Source organism: Oncorhynchus nerka, linkage group LG22 (assembly GCF_034236695.1).
Source record: "Oncorhynchus nerka isolate Pitt River linkage group LG22, Oner_Uvic_2.0, whole genome shotgun sequence".
NCBI lineage: Eukaryota > Metazoa > Chordata > Actinopteri > Salmoniformes > Salmonidae > Oncorhynchus > Oncorhynchus nerka.
Genome location: NC_088417.1, coordinates 80470086 through 80496967, shown reverse-complemented (window position 1 = coordinate 80496967; position 26882 = coordinate 80470086). Strand labels below are relative to the sequence as shown.

The 26882-nt window shown below is 44.6% G+C and overlaps 1 protein-coding gene across 1 annotated transcript in view; it reads right to left on the bottom strand.

The window, feature by feature from the left end:
• Window positions 1-6760: 6760 nt before the first annotated feature.
• LOC115104805 (leucine-rich repeat-containing protein 75B-like) overlaps window positions 6761-26882 on the bottom strand; it is a 43332-nt gene continuing 23210 nt past the window's right edge. The window contains exon 4 of the mRNA XM_065007450.1: window positions 6761-9282. Within this exon, the coding sequence (XP_064863522.1) occupies window positions 8673-9282 (610 nt within the window). The 3' untranslated portion in view covers window positions 6761-8672. The remainder of the gene's footprint in view (window positions 9283-26882) is intronic.

The window sequence follows — 26882 nt, the reverse complement described above, 5'->3', positions numbered from 1 at the left end:
ACGAACTAGAAACTCCCACACACATCAAAGGTTTCACAGAGTTTACTGGAAAAACACTGTTCCTAGGAAATGATACATTGTTCATCACTCAAAAATCTCCAAAGTTTCGTAAACCTTTAAGCTGGAAGGGAAAATCAAATCATTGCAGGGATGAATTAACTTAATGGATATTTTATCAGATCTTGGAATTTCCCCATGTTTGATCCTTTCCAGCTGCGTTTTATGGCCTGTTAGGTTAACAGAATGTGACCCCTTGACGGGGTCCATATTAGGGATTTTCTTCTCCCCCAATGTGAGCTAGATCGTTTTAATCAAACAGAATTCTGAAGCTGTGGAGGGAGACCCTGGGGAACAAATCCATCATCCATTTCTCTTGCAAAAACCTAGAAATCTCTAGTTTAAATTAACAGATTTTCCAATTAGATTTCAATGCGGGCGCGGACATTAACCCGGGCTTCATACCCACATCCCGTTTATTCCCTAACCCTATCCTTATCCTTATCCACAACCACGACCCCAGATTGGTTTATTTAGTAAATATTTTCTTATCTCTATTTTCTTAGAACTGCGTTGTTGGTTAAGGGCTTGTAAGTAAGCATTTTATGATACCTGTTGTATTCAGCGCATGTGTCAATTAAAATTGGATTTGATTTAATACATTGCGCTTACAGCAGAAACCCTAATCCTAACATTGACCCTAGATTGGTAATACATTGCACCCTAACCCTAATCCTAACCTTGACCCTAGATTGGTAATACATTGCACCCTAACCCTAATCCTAACCGTGACCCTAGATTGGTAATACATTTCACCCTAACCCTAATCCTAAACTCAGATATTACACTCAGTGAACAGGAATCTTGAGGAAAAGAGCCATGTAAAATATAGTACGTAAATTATGCTCACTATAAAATACACTTCAATGGCCATAATGTTGTGAGAATGCCTTTGGCACTCGTATGAGTAGCGTGTTAGTAGCTGTTTGTTGAGTGTTTGTTGATTGTGGGTTCCTTTGGGGCTGTTTTGGACCAATATGTTCAGATCTCAGCCAAAGGTCAGACCCCCTGCAAATAAATACTCTACCATTCTCCCAAGTCCACCGCTCTGATCTCCTGAAGGGTCTGTAAAAAGTATAGCAACACAGTAGTAGGCCAAAACACCTGCTAGCAAACACAAATCAAATTTGAGAGTGTGTTTTTTTCTGTTCCTGATCCTCTTTGAGGTTTGCTGGGAAGCAAGAAACAAATCCCACAACAGTTTCTGGGAAAGCAGATCCTGTTATCCTTGCTGAGAACAAACAACTGTCCAGGAGACTTTAAAGCTGAAATCAACAATTGAAACAATGAAAAAGCTAAGGGATGGGCTGGAAAATGTAACCACTCTCAAATTCATGGACCGAGCTATAGATGCAAGGACCATCAAAAATGATAGTTTTAACCATGTTTTGAGACTATATAGTGTTTCTTTAAAAACAACCTTATTTGGGGTTTTGATTGGGTACGACATCAATAGGGGTACGACAACAACGGGTGGATATCATTTATTTATAAGTCCAAAACGGTATGTAGCAACTGCAGATTGTCCCTTTAAGATGACATTGAGATGTTTCTGTGTTATTATCCTTCCGCAATATGGAAAACCGTTGGATTTGAACATCTTGAAGATGGGAAAGAAGTCTGCTGAGTAGGATCACCACCTCATATCAAGGGTAGGACACCACTACTGTATGTCAGAGTACTGGAAAAACACTGTTACCAGGAAGTGATATAGGGGTTATCACTAAAACATTTCCAAAGGTATGACATTTTTGAAGGGAAAATTATATCAAACAAAGATGAATGGATTTCAAATCAAAATCAAATTATATTAGTCACATGCGCCGAATAAAACTGGTGTAGGTAGACCTTACAGTGAAATGCTTACTTACGAGCCCCCAACCAACAATGCAGTTTAAAGAAATATGGACAAGAATAAGAGATAAAAGTAACAAGTAATTAAAGAGCAGCAGTAAAACAACAATAGCGAGACTATATACAGGGGGGTACCAGTACAGAGTCAATGTGCGGGGGCACCGGTTAGTTGAGGCAGTATGTACATGTAGATAGAGTTACTGAAGTGACTATGCATAGATGATAACAACAGAGAGCAGCAGTGGTGTAAAGAAGGGGAGGGGGGTAGCCATTTGATTAGATGTTCAGGAGTCTTATGGCTTGGGGATAGAAGCTGTTTAGTAGCATCTTGGACCTAGACTTGGCGATCCGGTACCGCTTGCCGTGCGGTAGCATAGAGAACAGTCTATGACTAGGGTGGCTGGAGTCTGGTATAGAGGTCCTGGATGGCAGGAAGCTTGGCCCCAGTAATGTACTGGGCAGTTTGCACTACCCACTGTAGTGCCTTGCGGCCGGAGGCCGAGCAGTTGCCATACCAGGCAGTGATGCAACCAGATGCTCTCAATGGTGCAGCTGTAGAACCTTTTGAGGATCTGAGGACCCATGACAAATCTTTTCAGTCTCCTGAGGGGGAACAGGTTTTATTGTGCCGTCTTCACGGCTGTCTTGGTGTGCTTGGACCATGTCAGTTTGTTGGTGATGTGGACACCAAGGAACTTGAAGCTCTCAACCTGCTCCACTACAGGCCTGTCGATGAGATTGGGGGTGTGCTCGGTCCTCTTTTTTCCTGTAGTGCACAATCATCTCCCTTGTCTTGATCACGTTGAGGGAGAGATTTTTGTCCTGGCACCATACGGCCAGGTCTCTGACCTCCTCCCTATCGGCTGTCTCGTCATTGTAGGTGATCAGGCCTACCACTGATTTATTGATGATGTTGGAGTCGTGCCTGGCCGTGGAGTCATGAGTGAACAGGGAGTACAGGAGGGGACTGAGCACGCACCCCTGAGGGGCCCCTGTGTTGAGGATTAGCGTGGCGGATCTGTTGTTACCTACCCTTACCACCTGCGGGCGGCAGGTCAGGAAGTTCAGGTTTAGTTAATTTTTGTGGTAATGCTGCAATCAGTTGGTTGTAAGTTTGGATTGAGCAGACATTCCCATATTTATTTTTTTAGAAAGCTGAATATGTGACATAACTCTTCCATTTCTATTCATAATGTCATTCATAAATATAATATATATTTTTTTAAATCCATAAAGAATGTTTTTTTTAAATTAATTAGTATATTTGAGTTTAACCAAAACATTTGTTGTAATATTTGTTCTATCTTTTCTGGAGGATAAAACTGAAATTGTAACCAGTTTTGTATGGCTTGTTTAAGAAAGGGCGATACCTTAAACAAAATGTCATTTTCAATTAGTCGGAAATGAGAAATTGTAATCTGTATAAAGGCAAAAAGGCCATTTTGAACAAAGGATGAGCCTTTCTTAATAATCTACTGGAGAACCATTTGGGTTTTAAGTATAACTTATGTATGAGGGAAGCTTTTAGTGAGAGGTTTAAAGCTTTAATATTTAATCATTTTAGCACCCCAAACTCATATTCATTATATAAATAGGAATGTTTAATTTTCTAGACTGAAAAGATTGAATTGCCTCAAAAAGATCCTCTTCTGTAACTTGACTTTCACACAGGTCTTTCTGTAAATTTGTTAATTTTACATGATTATTATTATCATTATTACATTATTATTTGGAAACAAATCCTTATAGTTAAAATCATTCAGTGGAAATGGAGGAGACTGAAAAGAAAACATATGCTTAAATATTTTGCTTCCTCTTTCAAAATATCATTTGGAGAATCATGGATGACTCCATCATTTGTAACAAGTTTCGGTAAATTATTTTTGGTAGCATTTCCATGTTGAAGATTCAAGAAAAATGTTGTGCACTTTATTTACCATTTTCCATCGATTCCCTTTATTTTTGTAATACATTACACTTGATTGTTCTTTTTTGTTTTTCCTCTAACTTATTTTGTGCCTCTATTGTACAGTTTCCATGACCATCTACCTGCTCTGTTACTTCCTCTATTTCCTTTATTAGTCTCATCTCTTCTGACCTAAACTGCTTTTGTTTTAGTGATGAGTATTATATTCAATCAAACAGCATTCTGAAGTAAAACTCTGCTACCTGACCTGAGCCCCACGGCCTCTACCTTATACGTCGGGTTGGGCTTGTTTTCATCAATAAATAGGGTACAGGCAGGGCTTGAGTATCACTAAATGAATCACTAACGTTTTGAAGCTGAGCCATTTGCTTGTACTCTGCTAAGCAGTACAGTCACATTTGTCTAAGATCATAACATGGTGTCAGAAGTGCTTTAACCTCGTCAAATATAAGACAGGAGAGATTATTTCACAGTAAATGTAAATGTTCCTTGAGTTTTATTGGAGTTTAGAGTGACGAAAAGTAGCTAACAGCTACAGTAATTGCTTTCTCGTCTCTTCATTGAGTGGAGCCGTTGCCATGGATACTCACAGAATTAGAGCCATCATGAGCAGAGCGCATGTAGAGCGAGCTGAGCACAGGGAAGGAGCGACAGACAGTGAGGAGCAGCTAAGATTTCGGGCAGGGCCGAGCCTTAAATATGGCAGAAGAAATCGAGCATGGGTAGGGTAGGAATGTCACAGGCATGGGTAGAGCTCGGGCTTGGGCTTAAAATTCATGCCCGTGCAGAGCATTATTTTGAAGCTGTGGATGGAGACACTGGGGAACAACCCCATCATCCGTCTCTCTTGTTCCTGTCAGCATTGTTAAACTGGAGCCATGGGTAAACTGAGATTGAGTAAAGAGGTGAAACTAACATTACACTCTCACATACACAGACATAAATACACATAAATACATACACTTGCAGGCACTCAAATGTATATATTATGCATACATCCCATCAATAAATGTGTTTGTCTCTAACTTAGTTTTACTGGTAATGATTCCCTTTCACAGTGTCATAGCTAATGAAATACTGTGGAACCGTTCGTGTTTGGAAGACTGGAAACACGGATTGAAATCAACAGACATTTCCTGTATTGTTAATAGTGAACCAGTCCTGTCATTTTGGAGGTCAGGCCTGTGAGGAGTTAAACTGTAGCGATGGTTTCTGGCCTTGGTCCATATGAGCTGCCATGGGACCAATACCACTACCAGGCAGAGTATGGATTCTGGGAAAAAGCATGAGTAATAGCACTTACAACGTTTTGAATACGAGAATAATATGAAAAACATATATATTTCCCCAGTCACAATGATGACATTGCAACATCAGACTGAACATAACACAAACACACAGGAATAATGTGAGACAAAACAATGTTTTATTTATACCACCAGACATGGATAAGGTGCTAAATACATTGAGATTACCCCTTGACATTACAAGCTAGTACCCTTTGCATATCCACATTTAAAACGGAGTGTAATTGCATCGTATTGAAGGGCTTCTTAGACTGTCTGTCTTGAATTCCATGAACATCCAGTCCCAGTAAGAACATCCAGTCCCAGTAAGAACATCCAGTCCCAGTAACTGGTAAATGAGGGAGTATGGGTACAATCAGTGTGAGGTTTACCATTCAGAAGCTGCTACACACTGTCCTGCACAGCCTATTCTGTTCATTAACCTCTGACCTCTAATGGCAACATTTTAAAATAAGATTTACCCTGTTTTAGCCAGAAGCTCAGACTTTTCTGTTTCCATCTACATGGGCCTGCACCTCTGTCTCACTCGTCCTTGGCTCTGGCAGACCGGCTTTTCAGCTGGAATTTACATAATTTTTTTAATTCGATTTTTACCCTTATTTTACCACGTAAGTTGACTGAGAACACATTCTAATTTACAGAAACAACCTTGGAAATAGTTACAGGGGAGAGGAAGGGGGATAAATGAGCCTATACATAACCATGGTTAGCTGTGAACTTTAACACCTTCTCACAATGCATCTGTTTTGATAACGCAGATGTTGTTGATTCTGCTCTTCGCAAGTCCTCACTGTCAGCCCTAGCTATGGAAACAATATTTCCCTAGTATAACATAAGGGTCTATGCACTAGTGTAACACTGGTGTTACAGTCAAAAAGCAGCATCTGTACACATCCCAGGGCTGAGGAATGGGATTAAAAAACACTGGTCTGTGGAAGCTTGACTAACCACGAACAATGCAAGTGGTGTCCAATTCAGCCCAATGTCCGTTTTAAAATGTCCTATGTGAGCCTTTATAATGATTCTGAGAGGAACGAAAACATCTTAGTGTTTTACGTCAGCAGACCCACATTGGTCATGGGAAGGTGATAATCTACTGTACCCTGCAGCAGAGCTTTTGTCATAAGACCATATAGCATGAGCCTGTGAATGAGCTCTTTGCCTTGGAGATGCTATTAGAAGGAATGCTAAGCGTGGTTTATGTTACACTAGTCTGCCTGGATCAACGCCAGCTACACATTGGCCCAGGATCCCCTCTTACCTGACAGCTCCAACATGACTTCTACAGGCCTAATAAGAGCATAAGATGGATGGTCTGACACAACGGTACTTCCCCTATGACCAGGGAAGTGACTACCAAGCAGAGCAGTCACAGTCAAGTGCCATGGTGATATTACTCTCACACTGGCAGCTCCATACAGGGCTGGACCTCACGTCCATTTCACTCACCCAAAACACAAACCCTGGCAGAACATCCAACTGATGTATCGGAAAGCTATCAAACTATAGAGGGGGATATTCTTGATGAAAATAATGTGAGTAGCTCCTATGGCCTTGTCTTGGGGGAAATAACATCAGTTAATACGGTTAAAAAACAAACAACAAAATGACCAAATAATTGTAACATGTATTTATTTTGTTGCAGTTAGCAAGAAGTCATATTAACAGTATTCTATAATTTTCAGAGAAAACCATGGTTGTTACTGTAGAGTAAACTGAGGTGGGAAACAAATAGATACGGTATGCTGGAAGTCATATTGTAATGACTATGGTGGTTTGGATGAAGATTGAATATCCACTAGAATGGATCAATGAGAGATTTGTGACTGGATAACAGTCATTGACTTGTTCTTGCATTTAAAGTGCAAACAATAGGCTTCTAGAGGACACCAGGTATGTCCAGAGCACTTACAAACGCACACAGCCACACACCTGGGCACACAGAAACACATACACAACCACATGAGTGCACAAACTAGTACACACACAAAAACATATTTCATCATCATTTTTTAAAACGTTCTCTGCAGACTATTGTTGAGCTGCAGTAAACATCATGTCACCTTAAAAAAAACAATTCAAAATAATGCTCAAGTTGAACACTAAACAAAATATCTAAAAAGACACCTGTGACACGCTCCCTTTGACCACGCTCCCTTTGATCTCATTTGCAATTCAGTTTCATATTATGTGCAAACAGCAGTACCGATGATAATTTATTATCTCATTCCTCATCTCAATATTTTTGCCTTTCATTTGAAAGACAGGGGTACATTTGATTTCTTTACGGTACGATTCACAATTAGAATCTTTCATATAACCCATGGTGAAAGATGCAGTCGAGAGATAATTCTGTTATGCTAGGATATTTTTTTCCCCTCTCCCCACCATCTGTCTGCCTTGTCACCTCTTACACAACCTGACAGAGACAGCAGTCAGTTCATCAGCTGCCCACACACACTCCCTCACAGACAGACAGCCTGGGTGTCCACTCCCCAGCTCACTCCTTCCCAGACAGACAGCCTGGGTGTCCACTCCCCAGCTCACTCCCTCCCAGACAGACAGACAGCCTGGGTGTCCACTCCCCAGCTCACTCCCTCCCAGACAGCCTGGGTGTCCACTCCCCAGCTCACTCCTTCCCAGACAGACAGCCTGGGTGTCCATCCCCCAGCTCACTCCTTCCCAGACAGCCTGGGTGTCCACTCCCCAGCTCACTCCTTCCCAGACAGCCAGCCTGGGTGTCCACTCCCCAGCTCACTCCTTCCCAGACAGACAGACAGGCTGGGTGTCCACTCCCCAGCTCCCTCCCTCCCTGACAGACAGACAGACAGACAGGGTGTCCTCTCCCCAGCACCCAGCTCAGGGCAAGGGCAGCCTGACCCAGAACCTGCCAGTTGAGGCTCACTCAGAGGTTCACAGCCTAGTCAGGTCTGCTCTACTTGGAAGATAAAAACTATTTTTGGATAAATGTGAATCTGGTGGATGTATAATTAAAACCATCTGTTTTGAAATCAGCGTTTAGTAAATGTTGTGTGTTGTGCAATAAAACACAGCAGCATATTTATAGAAACCCTCCCACTGTGTCATCCAATCTGCATGTGCTACATGGAAGTACCTCATTAGAAAAAAGCACTTGACATTAGAAAGCCAAACCAGTCAGGTGAAATCTAATCTGTCTTATTCCTGGGGTGTAGGATTGCTTTGCTCATAAAGAATGACATACGCAGGAGGACACAGTAAAAATATCACTGCAGTGCCTAGAATACCTATGTCTTTACCAACACAAGAACAGTCTGTTTTTTCTCAAATGTATATTTTCTGGCAAAACTGGCTTGAACTCTCTCTGCAATCGGGAACATATAAAGAGACAACACAAAACAGGGTTTTCTCCTCGTGAGTGGTTTATGAATTTGGTGACCCCAAGCTTCTCCTGCGATGATGACACATGCTGAAACGGGAGGTAGGGCTCAGGCCAAGGTGAGGGGACAGTAGGGTACAAAGGGTTGTCAAATTACAACGTTGGCTCATCACCTCTCACAGTAGTTCAGAGCCACAATCGTGGATACACACTTCTCCCCACCTCCCCATGCCTCTAGCTCCAGCTTATCCTCCTCCTCTTCTCCCTCTCCCTCCTCCTCCTCCTCCTCCTCTCCCTCCTCCTCATACTGGCTGGGTTCTTCAATAGAGGTCTCCAGGGTATAACTACTATAGACCTGCACCTCGCTATACTCGTAAATGGTGGGCAGGCTGCTCCGGAGGCCGAAGCGTCTACGCAGGGCCACTAGGAGGGGCTGTGGCACAGTGAAGATGTCCACGTTGTTGCCCAAGTCCACCCATGCCAGGCTGGCGAACTGCAGGGGGTTCTTCACCACCTCCGTCAGATCCTTCAGCACGCCCACCGTCAGACGGTTGCCGTTGATGGCCAGGGTGGTGAGCTTGGGCATGGAGCCCAGGTAGGGCAGCAGTAGACGCAGGCTCTCGTCCTGCAGCTCAGTGAAGCTGAGGTCCACGGCCGACACAGAGTTGCCGTTACTCTGGAGGTAGTAGGCCACCCGGTGGATGTCTCGGCCAGACAGAGGGATGCCAGACAGGTTGGCCACGTCGTTGGTCAGTTTCTTCTTCAGTGTGGTTTTAAGACTGTGAATGGAAAGACCAGAGACAGTTAAAAACTACACAGAGAATAGAATTGAAACGCCAATCTTCTTTGCAAGTTTTGTTTTGGTTCTCTAGACTCTAGAGCACAGAATAGCCATTTAGTGTAGGTGATAACCAAGCTGGGACCAAGCATCCTATATTGGAAGTTAGGTATCCTCTAGCGCCCTCAAACTCAACTCTGGATCACGAAGCCAGCTCCACTGGGGCGGCAGGGTAGCCTAGTGGTTAGAGCGTTGGACTAGTAACTGGAAGGTTGCGAGTTCAAACCCCCGAGCTGACAAGGTACAAATCTGTCGTTCTGCCCCTGAACAGGCAGTTAACCCACTGTTCCTAGGCCGTCATTGAAAATAAGAATTTGTTCTTAACTGACTTGCCTGGTTAAATAAAGGTAAAATTAAAAACTGAGTTTTTACATTGTTGTCCTCTAATCAGGGACTGATTTAGACCTGGGACACCAGGTGGGTGCAATTAATTATCAGGTAGAACAGAAAACCAGCAGGCGCCGGACCTCATAGGTTAAGAGTTGAATACCCCTGCAGCTAGCGTGTGAAGACAAATGATCTTAACTTAAAGGAATAATTGACTCAAAACCACAAATTAATTTGATTTACATTGTTAAATAACGCGAATAATAATAAATTAGGAAGCAACGTGAAAATGTGTGTGCAAATCTGCAGAGCTCAAGTTGACCACAACATCCACAACGCAATGCTCTCTCTAGAAAGGCTGGCTGGCTAGGTAGCTAGCTAGAAAACATGGCTACCACAGGAGGTTGGTGGCACCTTAATTGGGGAGGACAGGCTCGTTGTAGTGGCTGGATCGGAATGAGTGGAATGGTTTCCATGTGTGTCCTCCCCTCAGCAGCCTCTACTTGTAGCTACACACAATACCAAAGTCAATATCAGCATGTGAAGTAGTTAGCTAGTTGTAACCTGCACTATCAATTTAGGAGTTACAATCTCACCACAGGAGCCTGCTGAGGGGAGGACGACTTTACAATAATGGTGCAAATGGAAGGCATCAAACATCTGGAAACCATGTGTTAGATATATATATATATATATATATATATATATGTTACCATTCCACTAATTGCACTCCAGTCATTAGAACGAGCCCGTTCTCCCCAATTAAGGTGCCACCAACCTCCTGTAAATCTCCCCATGTTCAACCCTGTAGAGATCGCCTATCTAGCTCAAAGCTGCGTGTCAGGTTGCTATGGCAATGTGCAAGGGCCCTGCGAGCCCGCAAGAAGGGAGACGAGAGCAAAAAACTGCTTTACTCCATGGTCCATGGTAGTTGAAGGAAGAAAAGTTATTAATCTGACTGGGCACTTTGAGGACATTTGAACAAAATATATACTTTGTCGTGAAGTCATAGAGGGATGTGTTCTAGACATGGAAATAATTTGCAAATAAATAAATTAAAAATCCTACAATGTGATTTTCTGGATTTTTTTTCTCATTTTGTCTGTCATAGTTGAAGTGTACCTATGATGAAAATTACAGGCCTCTCTCATATTTTTAAGTGGGAGAACTTGCACAATTGGTGGCTGACTAAATACTTTTTTGCTCCACTGTATCTGGAGTGCAGGTAATTGTTATAAAACCATTATGAAATCAGATAGTTTGTTATGCTGTGTTCACGTGCTAGGAAACTCTGAAATATCCAACTTGCTAACTTATTGAATGCGGCACGTGTATAACAACCAGTTAGCAAATCTAACATTTTAGAGTTTCCTAGTTCCGACTAGCAGTGACCAGAACTTTAGCATGATGACGTATCACATCCCATTTAATTTCTAGGGTGTATTATCCCTTTAATTAGCCTGTGTTCATTGAGCTACAGAGTCCTGTTATGGGGGACTATGGATGTTGTTCAACATGACAGAGGATCCGAGGTCCCACTGCAGCCAGGCAATAAAAACAGAAAGTAGATAACTAGGAGAATTGCTTTGAGAAGTGTTTTTGGTGAGTGTCATGTATTAGTGTACGTTTCTCTCCCTCTCTCAGAACTGGCCAAAATGTCACCCTCCACAGAAAAAGACTGGCATTGGCTCTACTGTCCCTTTTCCACAGAGCAGAGGCATCTAACTGGTACTCCCAACAATGTGTTTTACTCAACCCTATCTCAGCGTGCAAGATAAATCTGTTTTAAAAAAGGATGTAATCTGTGGTAATGGCAAATAAAGTATATGGCATTTAAGGATCACATCAATCGTCAGATGATAAAGTGTATGGAGAGTTCAAACTGAGAAGAGTGGAGCTACTGGTCCTCTGACACTGTCATTGTCTACCGTCACACACTTCCACTGGCTCTGAGACTAAGCAGAATAGAGGCACAAAACAAAAACCTGCTCTCTGCCACAGTCTGATTAAATATTCATTAGAAAGCTATGAGGCAGCTGCACCGTGCGGAAGTGACACTGGAGCGCAGGACTCTAGCTAGATATGTCATGGAAGTACATGTTATGGTTTTGGGGTGAGGGTTGACCTCCCTCCTCTAGCCTACAGCTGGATATTGCAGTAGGAGGAAGTTTGTAAAATAAATGATAATGACAAGTGGGCATGGAGAGATTTACATATGCAGCATTCATGGGAAGATGTACCAGACTACACACACATTGGCCTGAGCTCCCTCCCTCTCCTCTTAATCACAGTCCTGTTTGCCTGGGGGTTTGAACGCCCTCTCCTCGCACCTTCTGCTCCTAGGCTGTGTGAGAGCAGGAGCCTCATAGTATAAATGGTTTTCCTCTGGTCCTCACATCTGTCGGCCTTTCTGCTCCGGAGCAGCCAAGGAAAGGCCTGCAGCAGCGGCTAACTGGAGCTCAGAGTTGTGAGTTTATTGATTCATCGAGGTGGCAATAAATCAACTCCCTCTCTCTATTTCCTACTCTCGATTCCCTTCCTTCCCTCGCTCACCATCCATCCTACTCTCCCTTCCTCTGCATTCAGCCTGTGCTGCTCTCTTGTTATTTTGCTCTGCATGTCGTAAGGTCTGTTTTTATCTTGCTATCCTCTTCTCTCTAATAAAACATAAGGATTAGAATTACAACTTGATTTCCCCATAGGAATATAAGGTGTACTCAGCCACTCCTTTATATTGTAATAAACCTCATTGGCATTGACTTGTCGTGCGTTCACTCTCCCCTCTGAACACCAGGGAGCTCCATCTGTCTCTCCTTAGCTCTCCTCAGCAGAGTGGCTCTGGGGCTTTTGTATTGTGCAATATCTGTAAGATGAAGGCTACACCTCCTGAGCCAACAGAGCCATGCATCAACTTTTGTTTTGTGTTGCTCTGTTTCTTGGCAGATAGAGGGCTCAGAGGATGTGAGTATTTCCCAGTTCCTGCTGGAGCTGGCTGCTTTCTCACCTCACTGTGTGGGCGGAGAGAGAGAGAGAGAGAGAGAGAGAGAGTACATAGAAGAGAAAAAGCGAGCGTGAGAGAGCGAAAGAGGGAGAGAGATAAAGAAAGAAAAAGAAAGAAAGAAGAAGCCTGTTTCAGTTAGACTGAGACGGGGCGTGTGGGTGGCGTAGGGGGATATTCTCTGTAATATTGTTCTAATGAGGCTGAGCAGCAAAAACGGTCTTGGACCGCCCTCCAAATCCACTGCCTCCCAGAAAGATGGGCAGAATGCCACCCACAGGCCTACGGGTCTGGCTGGTTCAGAGTCACGGACACAACCAACCTTTCTCACACCACAGCCTCTGCCTGTTACCATCAAAAAATAAAACAACAGAAACAACTAAAAGTGTTCTGTCTTGTTCTAATTTAATGTGCCTGCTTTGCTTATAGCCAGCAGTATCATTCTACTTGGACTGGCAGTTTCTACAACACAAACAAAACAAAGAACTGGAAGTTTCTACAACACAAAAAAACAATGAACAGGCAGTTTCTACAACACAAACAAAACAAATACTTTCCAAGGCAGCCAGATTCTCTGCATAATAATCAATATTCATCTCAAGAACACTGAGATTCTCCTGTATTAGGTCTCATTTAACAGTAAACAAGAGGGAAATCGATCTGCGACTCCATCAGAAGGGAATTGATACAGCAGCACAGGAACCAAATGAGAATGGACTCCCTCATGTAAAGCTAATGGCTGGGTTAATGTAGGGTTAGCTGCTCAGGCTGATTGCTTTTCATAGCTAGAATTTACTCAAATCAAATAATTGTATTGGTCACATACTCATGGTTAGCAGATGTTAATGTGAGTGTAGTGAAATGCTTGTGCTTCTAGTTCCAACAGTGCAGTAATATCTAACAAGTAATCGAACAATTCCACAACAACTACCTAATACACATAAATCTAAATGGATGGAATAAGAATATGTACATATAAATATATGCATGATAGATGACCGAGCGGCATTGGCAAGATGCAATAGATGGTATAAAATATCATATTTACATATGTGATGAGTAATATAAAATATGTAAACATTATTAAAGTGGCATTACTTAAAGTGACTAGTGATCGATTTATTAAAGTGGCCAATGACTCGAGTCTGTATGTAGACAGCAGCCTCTCTGTGTTAGTGATGGCTGTTTAACAGTCTGATAGCCTTGAGATAGAAGCTGTTTTTCAATCTCTCGGTCCCAGCTTTGATGCACCTGTACTGACCTTGCCTTCTGGATGGTAGTGGGGTGAACAGGCAGTGGCTCAGACGGTTGTTGTCCTTGATGATATTTTTGGCCTTCCTGTGACATCGGGTGCTGTAGGTGTCCTGGAGGGCAGATAGTTTGCCCCCGTTGATGTGTTGTGCAGATCGCACCACCCTCTGGAGAGCCTTGCGGTTGAGGGCGGTGCAGTTGCCGTACCAGGCGGTGATACAGCCCGACAGAATGCTCTCAATTGTGCATCTGTAAAAGTTTGTGAGGGTTTTAGGTGACAAGACAAACTTCTTCAGCCTCCTGAGGTTGAAGAGGCGCTGTTGCGCCTTCTTCACCACACTTTCTGTGTGGGTGGACCAGTACAGTTTGTCCGTGATGTGTACGCCAAGGACCTTAAAACTTTCCACTTTCTCCACTGCTGTCCCGTCGATGTGGATAGGGGGCTGCTCCCTCTGCTGTTTCCTGAAGTCCACAGTCAACTCCTTTGTTTTGTTGATGTTGAGTGAGAGGTTGTTTTCCTGACACCACACTTCGAGTGCCCTTACCTCCTCCCTGTAGGCTGTCTCGTCATTGTGTCATCTGCAACCTTGATGATTGAGTTGGAGGCGTGCATGGCCACGCAGTCATGGGTGAACAGGGAGTACAGGAGGGGGCTGAGCACGTACCCTTGTGGGGCCCCAGTGTTTTCCCATGGGAAATAGTCTGCTTTGTAGCCCTTTCATACAGTCGAATGACCAAAGGGGCCTCTAGTGGTCTCATGGGTACTGTACGTCAGAACTAAAGACACAACTAAAGATTTCAGTTTCTAATGCTCTGAACAAACAATCCATTAAGTAAAATAGGGAGAGGCCAGCACCTATGATTTAGTATTAGTTTAAAACAGTTCTGGTTTGAGATCAGTGGAGGCTGCTGAGGAAAGGACAGCTTATAATAATGGATGGAATGGAGTTAAATGGAGTGAATGGAATGGTATCAAACATATGAAAACCATATGATACCATTCCATTTACTCCATTCCAGCCATTATTATGAGCTGTTCTCCCGACAGCAGCCTCCACTGGTTGAGATCATACAGGCTATGTTATGGTAACATCCATTTCAAGACCTGACACAAATCCCGAGATTTCCAGGGAGGCAGCATCCGTCTCTACAGTCACGACAGCACAGATAAAACGTGTCAACCTATGTTTCAGCCAGAGGAGCTCTGTTTATGCAACCTCACAGAGGATTAAGAATATAAGGCTTCCCCTATTCCCTATTTCAGCACACATCAGCATTAATGTGAATTTGTAATCAGGATGTTGGTTAACATGTTCATTTGTGTAAGCATTTTTTTAAAAACTCTATTAAAGGGACATTTAAAAAATGTTCAACTTCATATTCATAATCTCCAGCACCACCCCAACAGGAATATACTGTTGTTCTATGTTTTATAGTAAAAAATATAGAGGAAGATAAGTGTTTCCGATGACATCATCAACCAATAAGTAGGCAATGCCTATTCATTATTGGTTAAAATCACGATGCACACAGATTATGTCATCGTAAACACTTATCTTCCTTTATCTTTTTTTCTTCAAAACAGAAATGTTACATTTTCACATACAGTATGTTGCTGTTGTGGTGGGTCTTGAGATTAAGAACATGAAGTTGATTTTTTTTCTCCCTTCAAGGTTAAGTCTATTAATTCTAGGTTAGTCTAGTGAAGACCTTAGCTGTCCCATTGATGTATTTCTTTCCCTTCAATCCTTCTCTTCCTCTCCTTCAATCTCCACCACTCTACTTGTAACGGTCGTCTGATGAAGAAGGATCGGACCAAAGCGCAGCGTTGTAATGTTCATGATTTTTATTAACACTGAACACTAGAACAAAATAACAAAGTGAGAAACAAAACCGAAACAGTCCTGTCAGGTGCAGAACACTAAACAGAAAACAACTACCCACAAAACACAGGTGGGAAAATTCTACCTAAGTATGGTTCCCAATCAAAGACAATGATAGACAGCTGTCCCTGATTGAGAACCATACCCGGCCAAAACAAAGAAATACCAAAACATAGAAAAATTAACATAGAATGCCCACCCAAATCACACCCTGACCAAACCAAAATAGAGACATAAAAAGCTCTCTAAGGTCAGGGCGTGACAGTATCCCCCCCCCCCCCCCCCAAAAACCTGAACTTATAGGGGAGGGTCTGGGCGGGCATTTCTCCGCAGTGGCGGCTCTGGTGCAGGACGTAGACCCCGCTCCACCTCTGGCTTGGCCCACTTTGGTGGCGCCTCTAGTGCAGGGACCCTCGCCGCCGACCCCAACGCCGGGGACCCCTCGATGTCCAGAGGGGCGGAGGGACCTCCGGCACCTCACCTTCTTGCAGGGGACCAGCTACCACCAGCCTGAGGAGAGACACATGAAACGAGGGGTTAATACGGTAATAGGAAGGGAGTTGTAATCTGTAACACACCTCGATTATCCTCCTCAGGACTTTGAAGGGCCCCACACACTGCGGCCTAAGCTTCCGGCAGGGCAAGTGGAGGGGTAGGTTTCGGGTCGAGAGCCAGACGCTGTCCCCCGGTACGAACACGGGGGCCTCACTGCGGTGGCGGTCAGCACTTCTCTTCTGCCGTCAACAGGCTTGCTTAAGGGATTCCTGGACGGCCCTCCAGGTCTCCTTGGAGCGCTGCACCCACTCCTCCAACGCAGGAGCCAAGGTCTGACTCTGATGCCACGGCGCCAGGACCGGCTGGTAGCCCAACACGCATTGAAATGGTGACATGTTCGTGGAGGAGTGAGTTCTGGGCCAACTCCGCCCATGGGACGTACCTTGACCACTCCCCTGGCCGGACCCGGCAATACGACCGCAGAAACATACCCAACGCCTGGTTCACTCTCTCCACCTGCCCATTACTCTCGGGGTGATAACCAGAGGTCAAACTGACCGAGACCCTCAGACGTCCACTGACAGGTGAGACCACGGCCGTTGTGGAACGGGGAGGGGCTGTAACTTCCCTCTAGGAAGGTGCCTAGGAGCCTTACTCTGGGCGCACACCGAACAGGAAGAGACAAAGAAGCTCACGTCCCTAGCCAAGTTGGGCTACCAGTACTTCCCCCTAAGACCCTGCACTGTCCTCGCCACACCAGGATGACCCGAAGAGGGTAATGTGTGAGCCCACCGAATAAATTGATCAGGAACACCAAGCGGCACGTACTTGTGACCCTTTGGACATTGTGGAGGCGCAGGTTCCACCCGTAACGCCCGCTCAATGTCCGTGTCCACCTCCCATACCACCGGTGCCACCAGCCTAGAGGCTGGAAGGATGGGAGTAGGATCGATGGGCCGATCCTCTGTGTCATAGAGACGGGACAGCGCATCGGCCTTCATGTTCAGGGAACCTGGTCTATACGAGATGGTGAACCTAAATCGGGTGAAGAACATGGCCCACCTTGCCTGACGCGGATTCAGTCTCCTAGCTGCCCGGATACACTCCAGATTCCGGTGGTCAGTCCAGATGAGAAAAGGGTGCTTAGCCCCCTCAAACCAGTGTCTCCACACCTTCAGGGCCTTTAACACAGCTAACAACTCCGGTCCCCCACATCATAGTTACGCTCCGCCGGGCCGAGCTTCTTTGAAAAGAAAGCGCAGGGGCGGAGTTTCGGTGGCGTACCCGAGCGCTGTGATAGCACGGCACCCACCCCAGCCTCGGAAGCGTCCACCTCCACAATGAATGCTAAAGAGGGGTCCGGGTGCGCCAACACGGGCGCATCAGTGAACAGTGCCTTCAACCGATTGAAGGCTCTGTCAGACTCTGCCGACCACCGTAAACGCACCACTCCCCCCCTTCAGCGGTGAAGTAATGGGGGCCGCTACCTGGCCAAAACCCTGGATAAACCTCCAGTATTAATTGGCAAACCCTAAAAACCACTGCACCTCCTTCACCGTGGTTGGAGTCTGCCAATTACGCACGGCCTTAACGCGGTCACACTCCATCACCACCCCCGAGGTGGAAATGCGATAATCCAGGAAGGAGAAGGCTCGTTTGGAGAACACACACTTCTCAGCCTTGACGTATAGGTCATGCTCCAACAGTCTACCAAGCACCTTACGCACCAGAGACACATGCCCGGCGCGTGTTTAACCCATACGGCATGACGAGGTACTCATAATGGCCCAATGTGGTACTAAACGCGGTTTTCCACTCGTCTCCCTCCCGAATACGCCCCAGATTATACGCGCTCCTGAGGTCCAGTTTAGTGAAAACCACACTCCGTAAAATGATTCCACCGCCGTAGCGATGAGAGGTAGCGGGTAACTAAACCCCACTGTGATGGAATTGAGACCCCTATAACCAATGCACGGACGCAGACCTCCCTCCTTTTTCTTCACAAAAAAGAAACTCGAGGAGACGGGTGAAATGGAGGGCCGAATGTACCCCTGTCCCAGAGATTCCGTGACATACAACGTCTCCTCCTGTGACAATGGGTACACGTGACTCCTGGGAAGCTCAGCGTTTACCTGGAGGTTTATCACACAATCCCCCTGTCGATGAGGTGGTAATTTAGTCACCCTCTTCTTACAAAAGGCGATAGCCAAATCGGCATACTGAGAGGGAATGCGCACAGTGGAAACCTGGTCTGGACTCTCCACCGACATGGCACTGATGGAAACTCCCATACACCTACCTGAACACTCCTCTGACCACCCCTGGAGAACCCACTGTCTCCACAAAATCCTGTGATTGTGACTGGCCAGCCAGGGAATATCCAGCACCACTGGAAACGCAGCTGAATCGATAAGGAAGAGACTAATCCGCTCCCTATGATCCCCCTGCGTTACCATGTCCAGTGGAACTGTGGCCTCCCTGACCAGCCCTGACCCAAGCCATGAGGTCGAAGGAATTGTCCGTAGAGCTCCGAAACAGGATTATGTCGAGGCACAGATCTGGGGAAGAGTTCCCAAAAAATGTCTGCAGCATTGAAAGCCCCCAAGAACACAGTGGCCACAGAAACAAGATTCTCTAGTCTGATAAAACCAAGATTGAGCTCTTTAGCCTAAATGCCAAGTGTCACGTCTGGAGGAAACATGGCAACATCACTGCGTGGTTGCATTGTGGCAGCATCAGACCCTAGACCCAGTTCAATTTGCTTAACGCCCCAATAGATCCACAGACGATGCAATCACCATCACTCTGCACACTGCACTATCCCATCTGGGCAAGAGCAATACCTATGTAAGAATGCTGTTTATTGACTAAAGCTCAGCATTCAACACCATAGTACCCTCCAAGCTCATTATTAAGCTTGAGGCCCTGGGTCTGAACCCCATCCTGACGGGTCACCACCAGGTGGTGAAGAAAGGAAACATCCCCTCCACTCCCCTGATCCTCAACAGGGGTGCGTGCTCAGCTCCTCCTATACTCCCTGTTCACCCATGACTGCGTGGCCAAGCAGCGTGGCCAACTCAATTATCACGTTTGCAGACAACACAACAGTAGTAGGCTTGATTACCAACGATGATGAGACAGCCTACAGGGAGGAGGTGAGGGCTCGGAGTGTGGTGCCTGGAAAACTACCTCTCACTCAACGTCAACAAAAAAAAGGAGATGATTGTGGACTTCAGGAAACAACAGAGGGTGCACATTATCATCTACATCGACAGGACTTCAGTGGAGAAGGTGGAAACTTCAAGTTCCTTGGCGTACACATCACTGACAAACTGAAATGGACCATCCACACAGACAGTGTGGTGAAGAAGGTGCAACAGAGCCTCTTCAACCTCAAGAGGCTAAAGAAATTTGGCTTGTCACCTTAAACCCTCACAAATGCACAATTGAAAGCATCCTGTCTGGCTGTATTTTTCTTTATTTAACTAGGCAAATCAGTTATGAACAAATTCTTATTTTCAATGACGGCCTAGGAACAGTGGGTTAAACTGCCTTGTTCAGGGGCAGAACGACAGATTTTTACCTTGTCAGCTCAGGGATTCAATCTTGCAACCTTTCGGCTACTAGTCCAACGCTCTAACCACTAGGCTACCTACCACCCCGTATCACTGCATGGTACGGCAACTGCACCCTCCGCAATCGCACGGCTCTCCAGAGGGTGGTGCGATCTGCCCCAACGCATTACCGGGGGCACACTTCCTGCCCTCCAGGACACCTACAGCACCCGATGTCACAGGAAGGCCAAAAAGATCATCAACAACCCGAGCGAGCCACTGCCTGTTCACCCCACTTCTATCCAGAAGGCGAGGTCAGTACAGGTGCATCCAAGCTGGGTCCGAGAGACTGAAAAACAGCTTCCATCTCAAGGCCATCAGACTGGTAACCAGCCATCCCTAACACACAGAGGCTGCTGCCTACATAACAGACTTGAAATCATTGGCCACTTTAATAAATGGATCACTAGTCACTTTAATAATGCCACTTTATTAATGTTTACATATCTTGCATTACCCTTCTCATATGTATATACTATATTTTATATAATCTATTGCATCTTGCCAATTCTGCTCTGTCATTGCTCATCCATATATTTATGTATTCTTATTCCATTCATTTACTTAGATTTGAGTGTATTAGGTAGTTGCTGTGGAATTGTTAGATTACTTGTCCGACAGTGCAGCAATATCTAACGAGAAGCACAAGCATTTCGCTACACTCACAATAACACCTGCTAACCATGTGTATGTGACCAATAACATTTGATTTGAGATTATTACAGACACCTGTGATAATCTAAAGTACTCAAAAGGGCCACTAGATGTATTGTGATAGATGATATAAAATCCTTGAAAGATAACAAAATGATTGTAGTTTACTGGTACACTAATATACCCTCCCTTTGCAACCCTTAGTAAAGTACACAAAAAGCCTATACTACTTGTACTTAATATATATATGAGGAGGCAATTATACTCAATCAAATGGTTAGGGGATAGACAATATGAGGCCATGTTCACATAAGGTATTTACAATTTGAGATTTCCTTAAATCAGCTCCACTCTTTAATGTCCTGTTCGTATTCTGAGTAAGCATTTCACTCTGCTCTAAAAGTTCTGTGCCAAAAGGAACTCTTCATTTCGATATCTATCTTCCTCCCACGTGTTTACTCATTTGGCTCCTTTCCCTCACCTTGAGCATCTCTCTCAGGTTATTAAAGGGTCAGGAGAGATTAGTCAGAGCTGTCGTGACCATTCCAAACACATTCAAACAGCAGACACTGGGGCAACAGGCATAGGAGTGATGTAAGTAAATGAATGAAGGAGAAGTGCTTCAGTATCATTAACCACTTTGGTGTAGAGTCAAAGTCTATTGGAGTCACTTAACTATGGTAGTGATACAACAGGTAGTGGTAGTGATATCATGACAGAACACTGTTGTGCTCTTGAGCAGGGTAGCTAATTAACCTGAACTGCCGGAGTTAACCAATGCAAAGTTGTATACAATACTGCATGCTTATTGAAAAAGAAAATGTATTTTATTGTCACATTCAACAGATGGGTGCAGCAAAATGTGTTGTTCTATAGGGTCAGCTATACTAGTACGGTGCCCCTGGAGAAAATTAGGGTTAAGTGCCTTGCTCAAGGACACATCAACAGATTTTTCACCTTGTAGGCTCGGTTATACCAACCGGCGCCTCTTTGGTTACTGGCCCAACGCTCTAACCGCTAAGCTGCCTACCACCCTCATAACCTTGGAGGTATCTGTTTCACACATTTGGATCAGTGTGAAATTGCCAGTCAGTCAAACAGGTCCTGACACGTGCTGAGTTGACTGAAAGCCTACCTGCTCCATCTGCCTTGGATAAACTTTTTACCATGTCACAGCCTGTGTGTGTGTGTGTGTGTGTGTGTGTGTCCGTGTCCGTAGCTGTGTATGTACTGAACGTGTGCCAGTGATAAACAGCCTGTCAAATGCATAGTACTATACGTAACCTAATCGTCTGACCCTGTAGCCACATAGAATTCGGAATTAGAAATAAGAATTAGAATACTAGAATGTCCATGAACCTTCTTATGATGAGATAAAGGTCAGCCATTTTGGTGAGGGATTTGGTCAACCATGGTTTGGAAACTGCGGTATGCCACTGCTAGCCTGCATCTAGTCTGGGTCAGATATCAGGGCCCCAGGTGGACAGCTCCACGTGTAGCAGAAAGATGGGGGTCAGAGTGGGTATTATATTCAATCAAATCCAATTTTATTTGTCACATTCTTGGAACCCTGACCTGTTCACTGGATGTGCTACCTTGTCCTGGACCTGCTGTTTTGGACTCTCTCTCTACCACACCTGCTCTCTCTAACTCTGAATGATCGGCTATGGAAAGCCAACTGATATTTACTCCTGAGGTGCTAACCTGTTGCACCGTCTACAACCACTGTGATCATTATTATCTGACGCTGCTGGTTATCTATGATCATTTGAACATCTTGGCCATGTTCTGTTATGATCTCCACCCGGCACAGCCAGAAGAGGACTTGCCACCCCTCAGAGCCTGGTTCCTCTCTAGGTTTCTTCCTAGGTTCTGGCCTTTCTAGGGAGTTTTTCTTAGCCACCGTGCTTCTACATCTGCATTGCTTGCTGTTTGGGGTTTTAGGCTGGGTTTTGTACAGCACTTTGTGACATTGGCCGATGTAAAAAAAAAAAAGGGCTTTATACATTTGATTGATGCTTCGCAAACAGGCGTAGACTAACTGCGAAATGCTTACTTACAGGCCCTTGCTAACAGCCCAACAGCCATAAAGCACATATAGCCAGTATCTTACTCTTTCACCATTCATCTCAAGATGATAATGCTTTATATTGGGCTGCTTGGACAACCATTGACCCTCGCCCACTGAGTGTAGTACCATATAAAGTAATTAAAGGTATATAGTTATAACTTCGTGACCAATTGAGTTGGTCAGTAGAGAATTTAACTACCATCCATTGACATAATTTCTAACTTTCAAACCCTCATCAGCTACAGATGTAGGATCTTAATTTGAGCCAGTTTGCTACAGTAGGAAAATAATCCTGCAGCAACAGGAAATGTGGATTATAATTAATGGACATTTTTGTAGGGGTTGGTACATTTTTCGTTAGGGCAAATCAAGTCTAAAATGTGTAAAGTACTGTACAAACTTGAAGCCTTTTTAAAACTCATACACTATACGTTTACATTTCCTACAGTGCAGGAAAATGATCAGCGATCAAAATAAGTGCTGTGCAATGCATGAGTGGATTTAATTATACCTGGGGAATGTTGTCTTATGCTATGTGCTGAATATGGCCCTTGATTGGCTACAGTTAGTGCTTCTTCTTGTTTTTGTTGAGCTAGATAACATGCTATTGTAGACAAATGAAATAGATTTTGATCTCTCCTGGGACATGATTCCGAACAATACAGGACAAAATGGCTCTGCACCTTTCACACTGTTCTAGGACTGAGCTGACAAGTAACAAAGCAAGGTCTGGGTTTCATTTATGCATGAGCTCAATGCAGTGACTTTCTGTCACTGGAAAGCATGCTATTGTACAAGTAACACTCCTTTTTTCCTATAAATGAGAGAACATGCCTATAGCTGTAACCTATTTACTGTAAGACTAGGCAGGGGGAATTAATGAAACACAGGGCTTCTAATGGGTAGCCCTGCAGTCCCCACCCACACTCTCTCTCCCACTTTCTTTCCCTCCCTCCTTCGCTCTCTCCCTCCCCCTTTCCCCTTCTCTCAATTTTAGGGCTTTATTGGCATGGGAAACCTGTTTACATATGTCTCTCTCTCTCGTTTACCCTAGAGCCCCAGCTCAGACCGCTGAACAGCTCTGTGCTCTCCCTGAGGCAACTGTTGAACAAAATCGACACAAAGAAAATCATATGTGAGAAATTATTTTAAGATGGGACCAACTTGAGAGAGAGGGAGCATGAGAGAAACAGAGAGAACACCAGAGAGGTTAGATGGGGAAGAATACTCTATAGCATAAATACAATTGAGGAAAAGCATCACTTTATGTGAAGTATACCCATTATCAAACAACAAATGATCAAATACCCATTATCAGTGAAACCATTATGAATTGTGCCCTAAATGCTACTAGTATTCACAGCACAAACTCTTACGCACTTTTTCAGTAAGCCATGAAATTTACTTGAATAGGAATGGTGTTGACAGTGTTCCAGTGCAGTATGGCTGAGGCTGCCTGGCTGGGTAGTTAGGGTAAAGGCTGTGAGAAGATGGATGATTTATAGAGAGGAGCATGCTGCCTTGGTAGTTAGTGTTGAGGCTATGAGTAGAGTGGCTGCTATTTAAAACAATGTTTACCCTTTATTTAACTAGGCAAGTAAGTTAAGAACAAATTATTATTTTACAATGACGGCCTAGCCCAGCCAAACCCTCCCCTAACCCGGACAATGCTGGGCCAATTGTGCACCGACTTATGGGACTCTCGATCACATCCGGTTGTGATACAGCCCGGGATCGAACCAGGGTCTCTAGCACCTAGATGCAGTGCCTTAAACTGCTGCGCCACTCGGGAGCCTGAATAGTTAGGGTGGAGGCTGTCAAGGGCAGGCAGAGTTCAGCAATCCAGATCAGAGTCAAAAGGTACAGAACGGCAGGCAGGGTCAGGGTAGGCAGAGGTTAATAATCCCGGGCAGTGAAAAGGTACAGAACGGAAGGCAGGCTCAGGGCAGGCAGAATGGTCAAAACTAGAAAAAAGGAACAATAGAAAGACCGGCACAAGGGGTAAACCGCTGGTAGGCTTGACAGACAAAACGAACTGGCAACAGACAAACAGAGAACAAAGGTATAAATAAACTGGGGATCATGGGGAAGATGGGCGACACCTAGAGGGGGGGTGGAGACAAGCACAAAGACAGGTGAAACAGATCAGGGTGTGACAGTACCAGTCAAAAGTTTGGACACCTACTCATTAAAGGGTTTTTCTTAATTTTGACTATTTTCTACATTGTAGAATAATAGTGAAGACATCAAAACTATGAAATAACAAATATGGAATCATGCAGTAAGCAAAAAAGTGTTAAACAAAACATATGATATATTTTAGATTCTTCAAAATAGCCACACTTTGCCTTTGACAGCTTTGCACACTCTTGGCATTCTCTCAACCAGCTTCATGAGGTAGTCACCTGGAATGCATTTCAATTAACAGGTGTGCCTTAAGTTAATTTGTGGAATATCTTTCCTTAATGTGTTTGAGCCAATCAACTGTGTTGTGACAATGTCAATCCAAGATGGCATAGCAGTCAGACGTCTTTGTCCTCGTCTCATCGTGTCCCATGTATAAATCGGTTTATATATTTTTCTTCGCATTTCTTTTTTATATTTTTCTAAACCTCAACTTCAAAATAGTCTCCTGCAACACGCCTCACCCAATGTGGTGTGGATGAGATTTTTTTCTTAAGTATTTTTCTTTACTTCTGAACCGGAATCCCCCAACAGAAGCTAGCCCGCTAACTAGCTACTAGTCAGCTAACCACTGCTAGCGGTCATCAGCTAACCTATAGCTCAGAAAACTCTTGCCAGTTTGCACAACACGATTCAAACCAGAGCATACCAGACCTATTTTCTCTCCATATCCCCGGATTCCTATCGCAAGCTCTGAGCCTTTTCATCTGGATCATCGCAGCTAGCTAGCTGCAAGCCAGGAGTAGCCACTCGGATAACGTCTCTGTCCCAAAGCAAGCACCAGTTAGCCTGGAGCTAGCCCATGCTAGGCCCATCTCCCGGCTAGCTGAAGAGGTCCATCAGCCACTCCGGGGCTACAATACCTATTTTTCCAATTGGCCCGGACCCCTTTTACTGCCGGTACGGAGCTCCTTCACAACTGGACTACCGACGTAATCTGTCCAAGGGGGTTATTCAACTGGCTCCTACGTCATGACGTACCCTGAATGCCCATCTGCTAGCCTTCTAGCTGTCTAGAGCATATTGGACTGTTTAGCTGAAGAGATCCATCTGCCAATTTCTCGGGCCACTATACCTATTTTGCCAATTAGACTGGACCCCTTTGATACACGGAACCTTACTAATCCACATGAGGAGGCTATAACAGACTTCCTCCGTTGCGACGTCCCTCTAAGGCCCTTCTGCTAGCTTGCTAGCCCCGGCCTGCTAGCTGTCTGAATCGCCGTGTCTCCAGCCAGCCTAACTACTCACTGAACCCCTATGAACACTCGGCTACGCATGCCTCTCCCTAATGTCAATATGCCTTGTCCATTGCCGTTCTGGTTAGTGATTATTGTCTTATTTCACTGTAGAGCCTCTAGCCCTGCGCAATATGCCTTAGCCAACCCTTTAGTTCCACCTCCCACACGTGATGACATCAGCTGGTTTAAATGTTTCTAGAGACAATCTCTCATCAATCAATGCCTAGGTTTACATCCAATGTATTCACATCCCACCATACCTTTGTCTGTACATTATGCCTTGAATCTATTCTATCACATCCAGAAACCTGCTCCTTTTATTCTCTGTTCCGAACGTACTAGACAGCCAGTTCTTATAGCCTTTAGCCGTACCCTTATCCTACTCCTCCTCTGTTCCTCTGGTGATGTAGAGGTTATTCCAGGCCATGCAGTGCCTAGCTCCACTCCTATTCCCCAGGTGCTCTCATTTGTTGACTTCTGTAACCGTAAAAGCCTTGGTTTCATGCATGTTAACATTAAAAGCCTCCTCCCTAAGTTTGTTTTAGTCACTGCTTTACCAAACTCTGCCAACCCAGATGTCATAGCCGTGTCTGAATCCTGGCTTAGGAAGACCACCAAAACCCCTGAAATTTCCATCCCTAACTATAACATTTTCCGACAAGATAGAACTGCCAAAGGGGTGGAGTTAGCCTGCAGTGCTGTCTTACTATCCAGGTCTGTACCCAAACAATTCAAGCTTTTACTTTTAAAAATCCACCTTTCCAGAAACAAGTCTCTCACCATTGCCGCTTGCTATAGATCACCCTCTGCCCCCAGCTGTGCC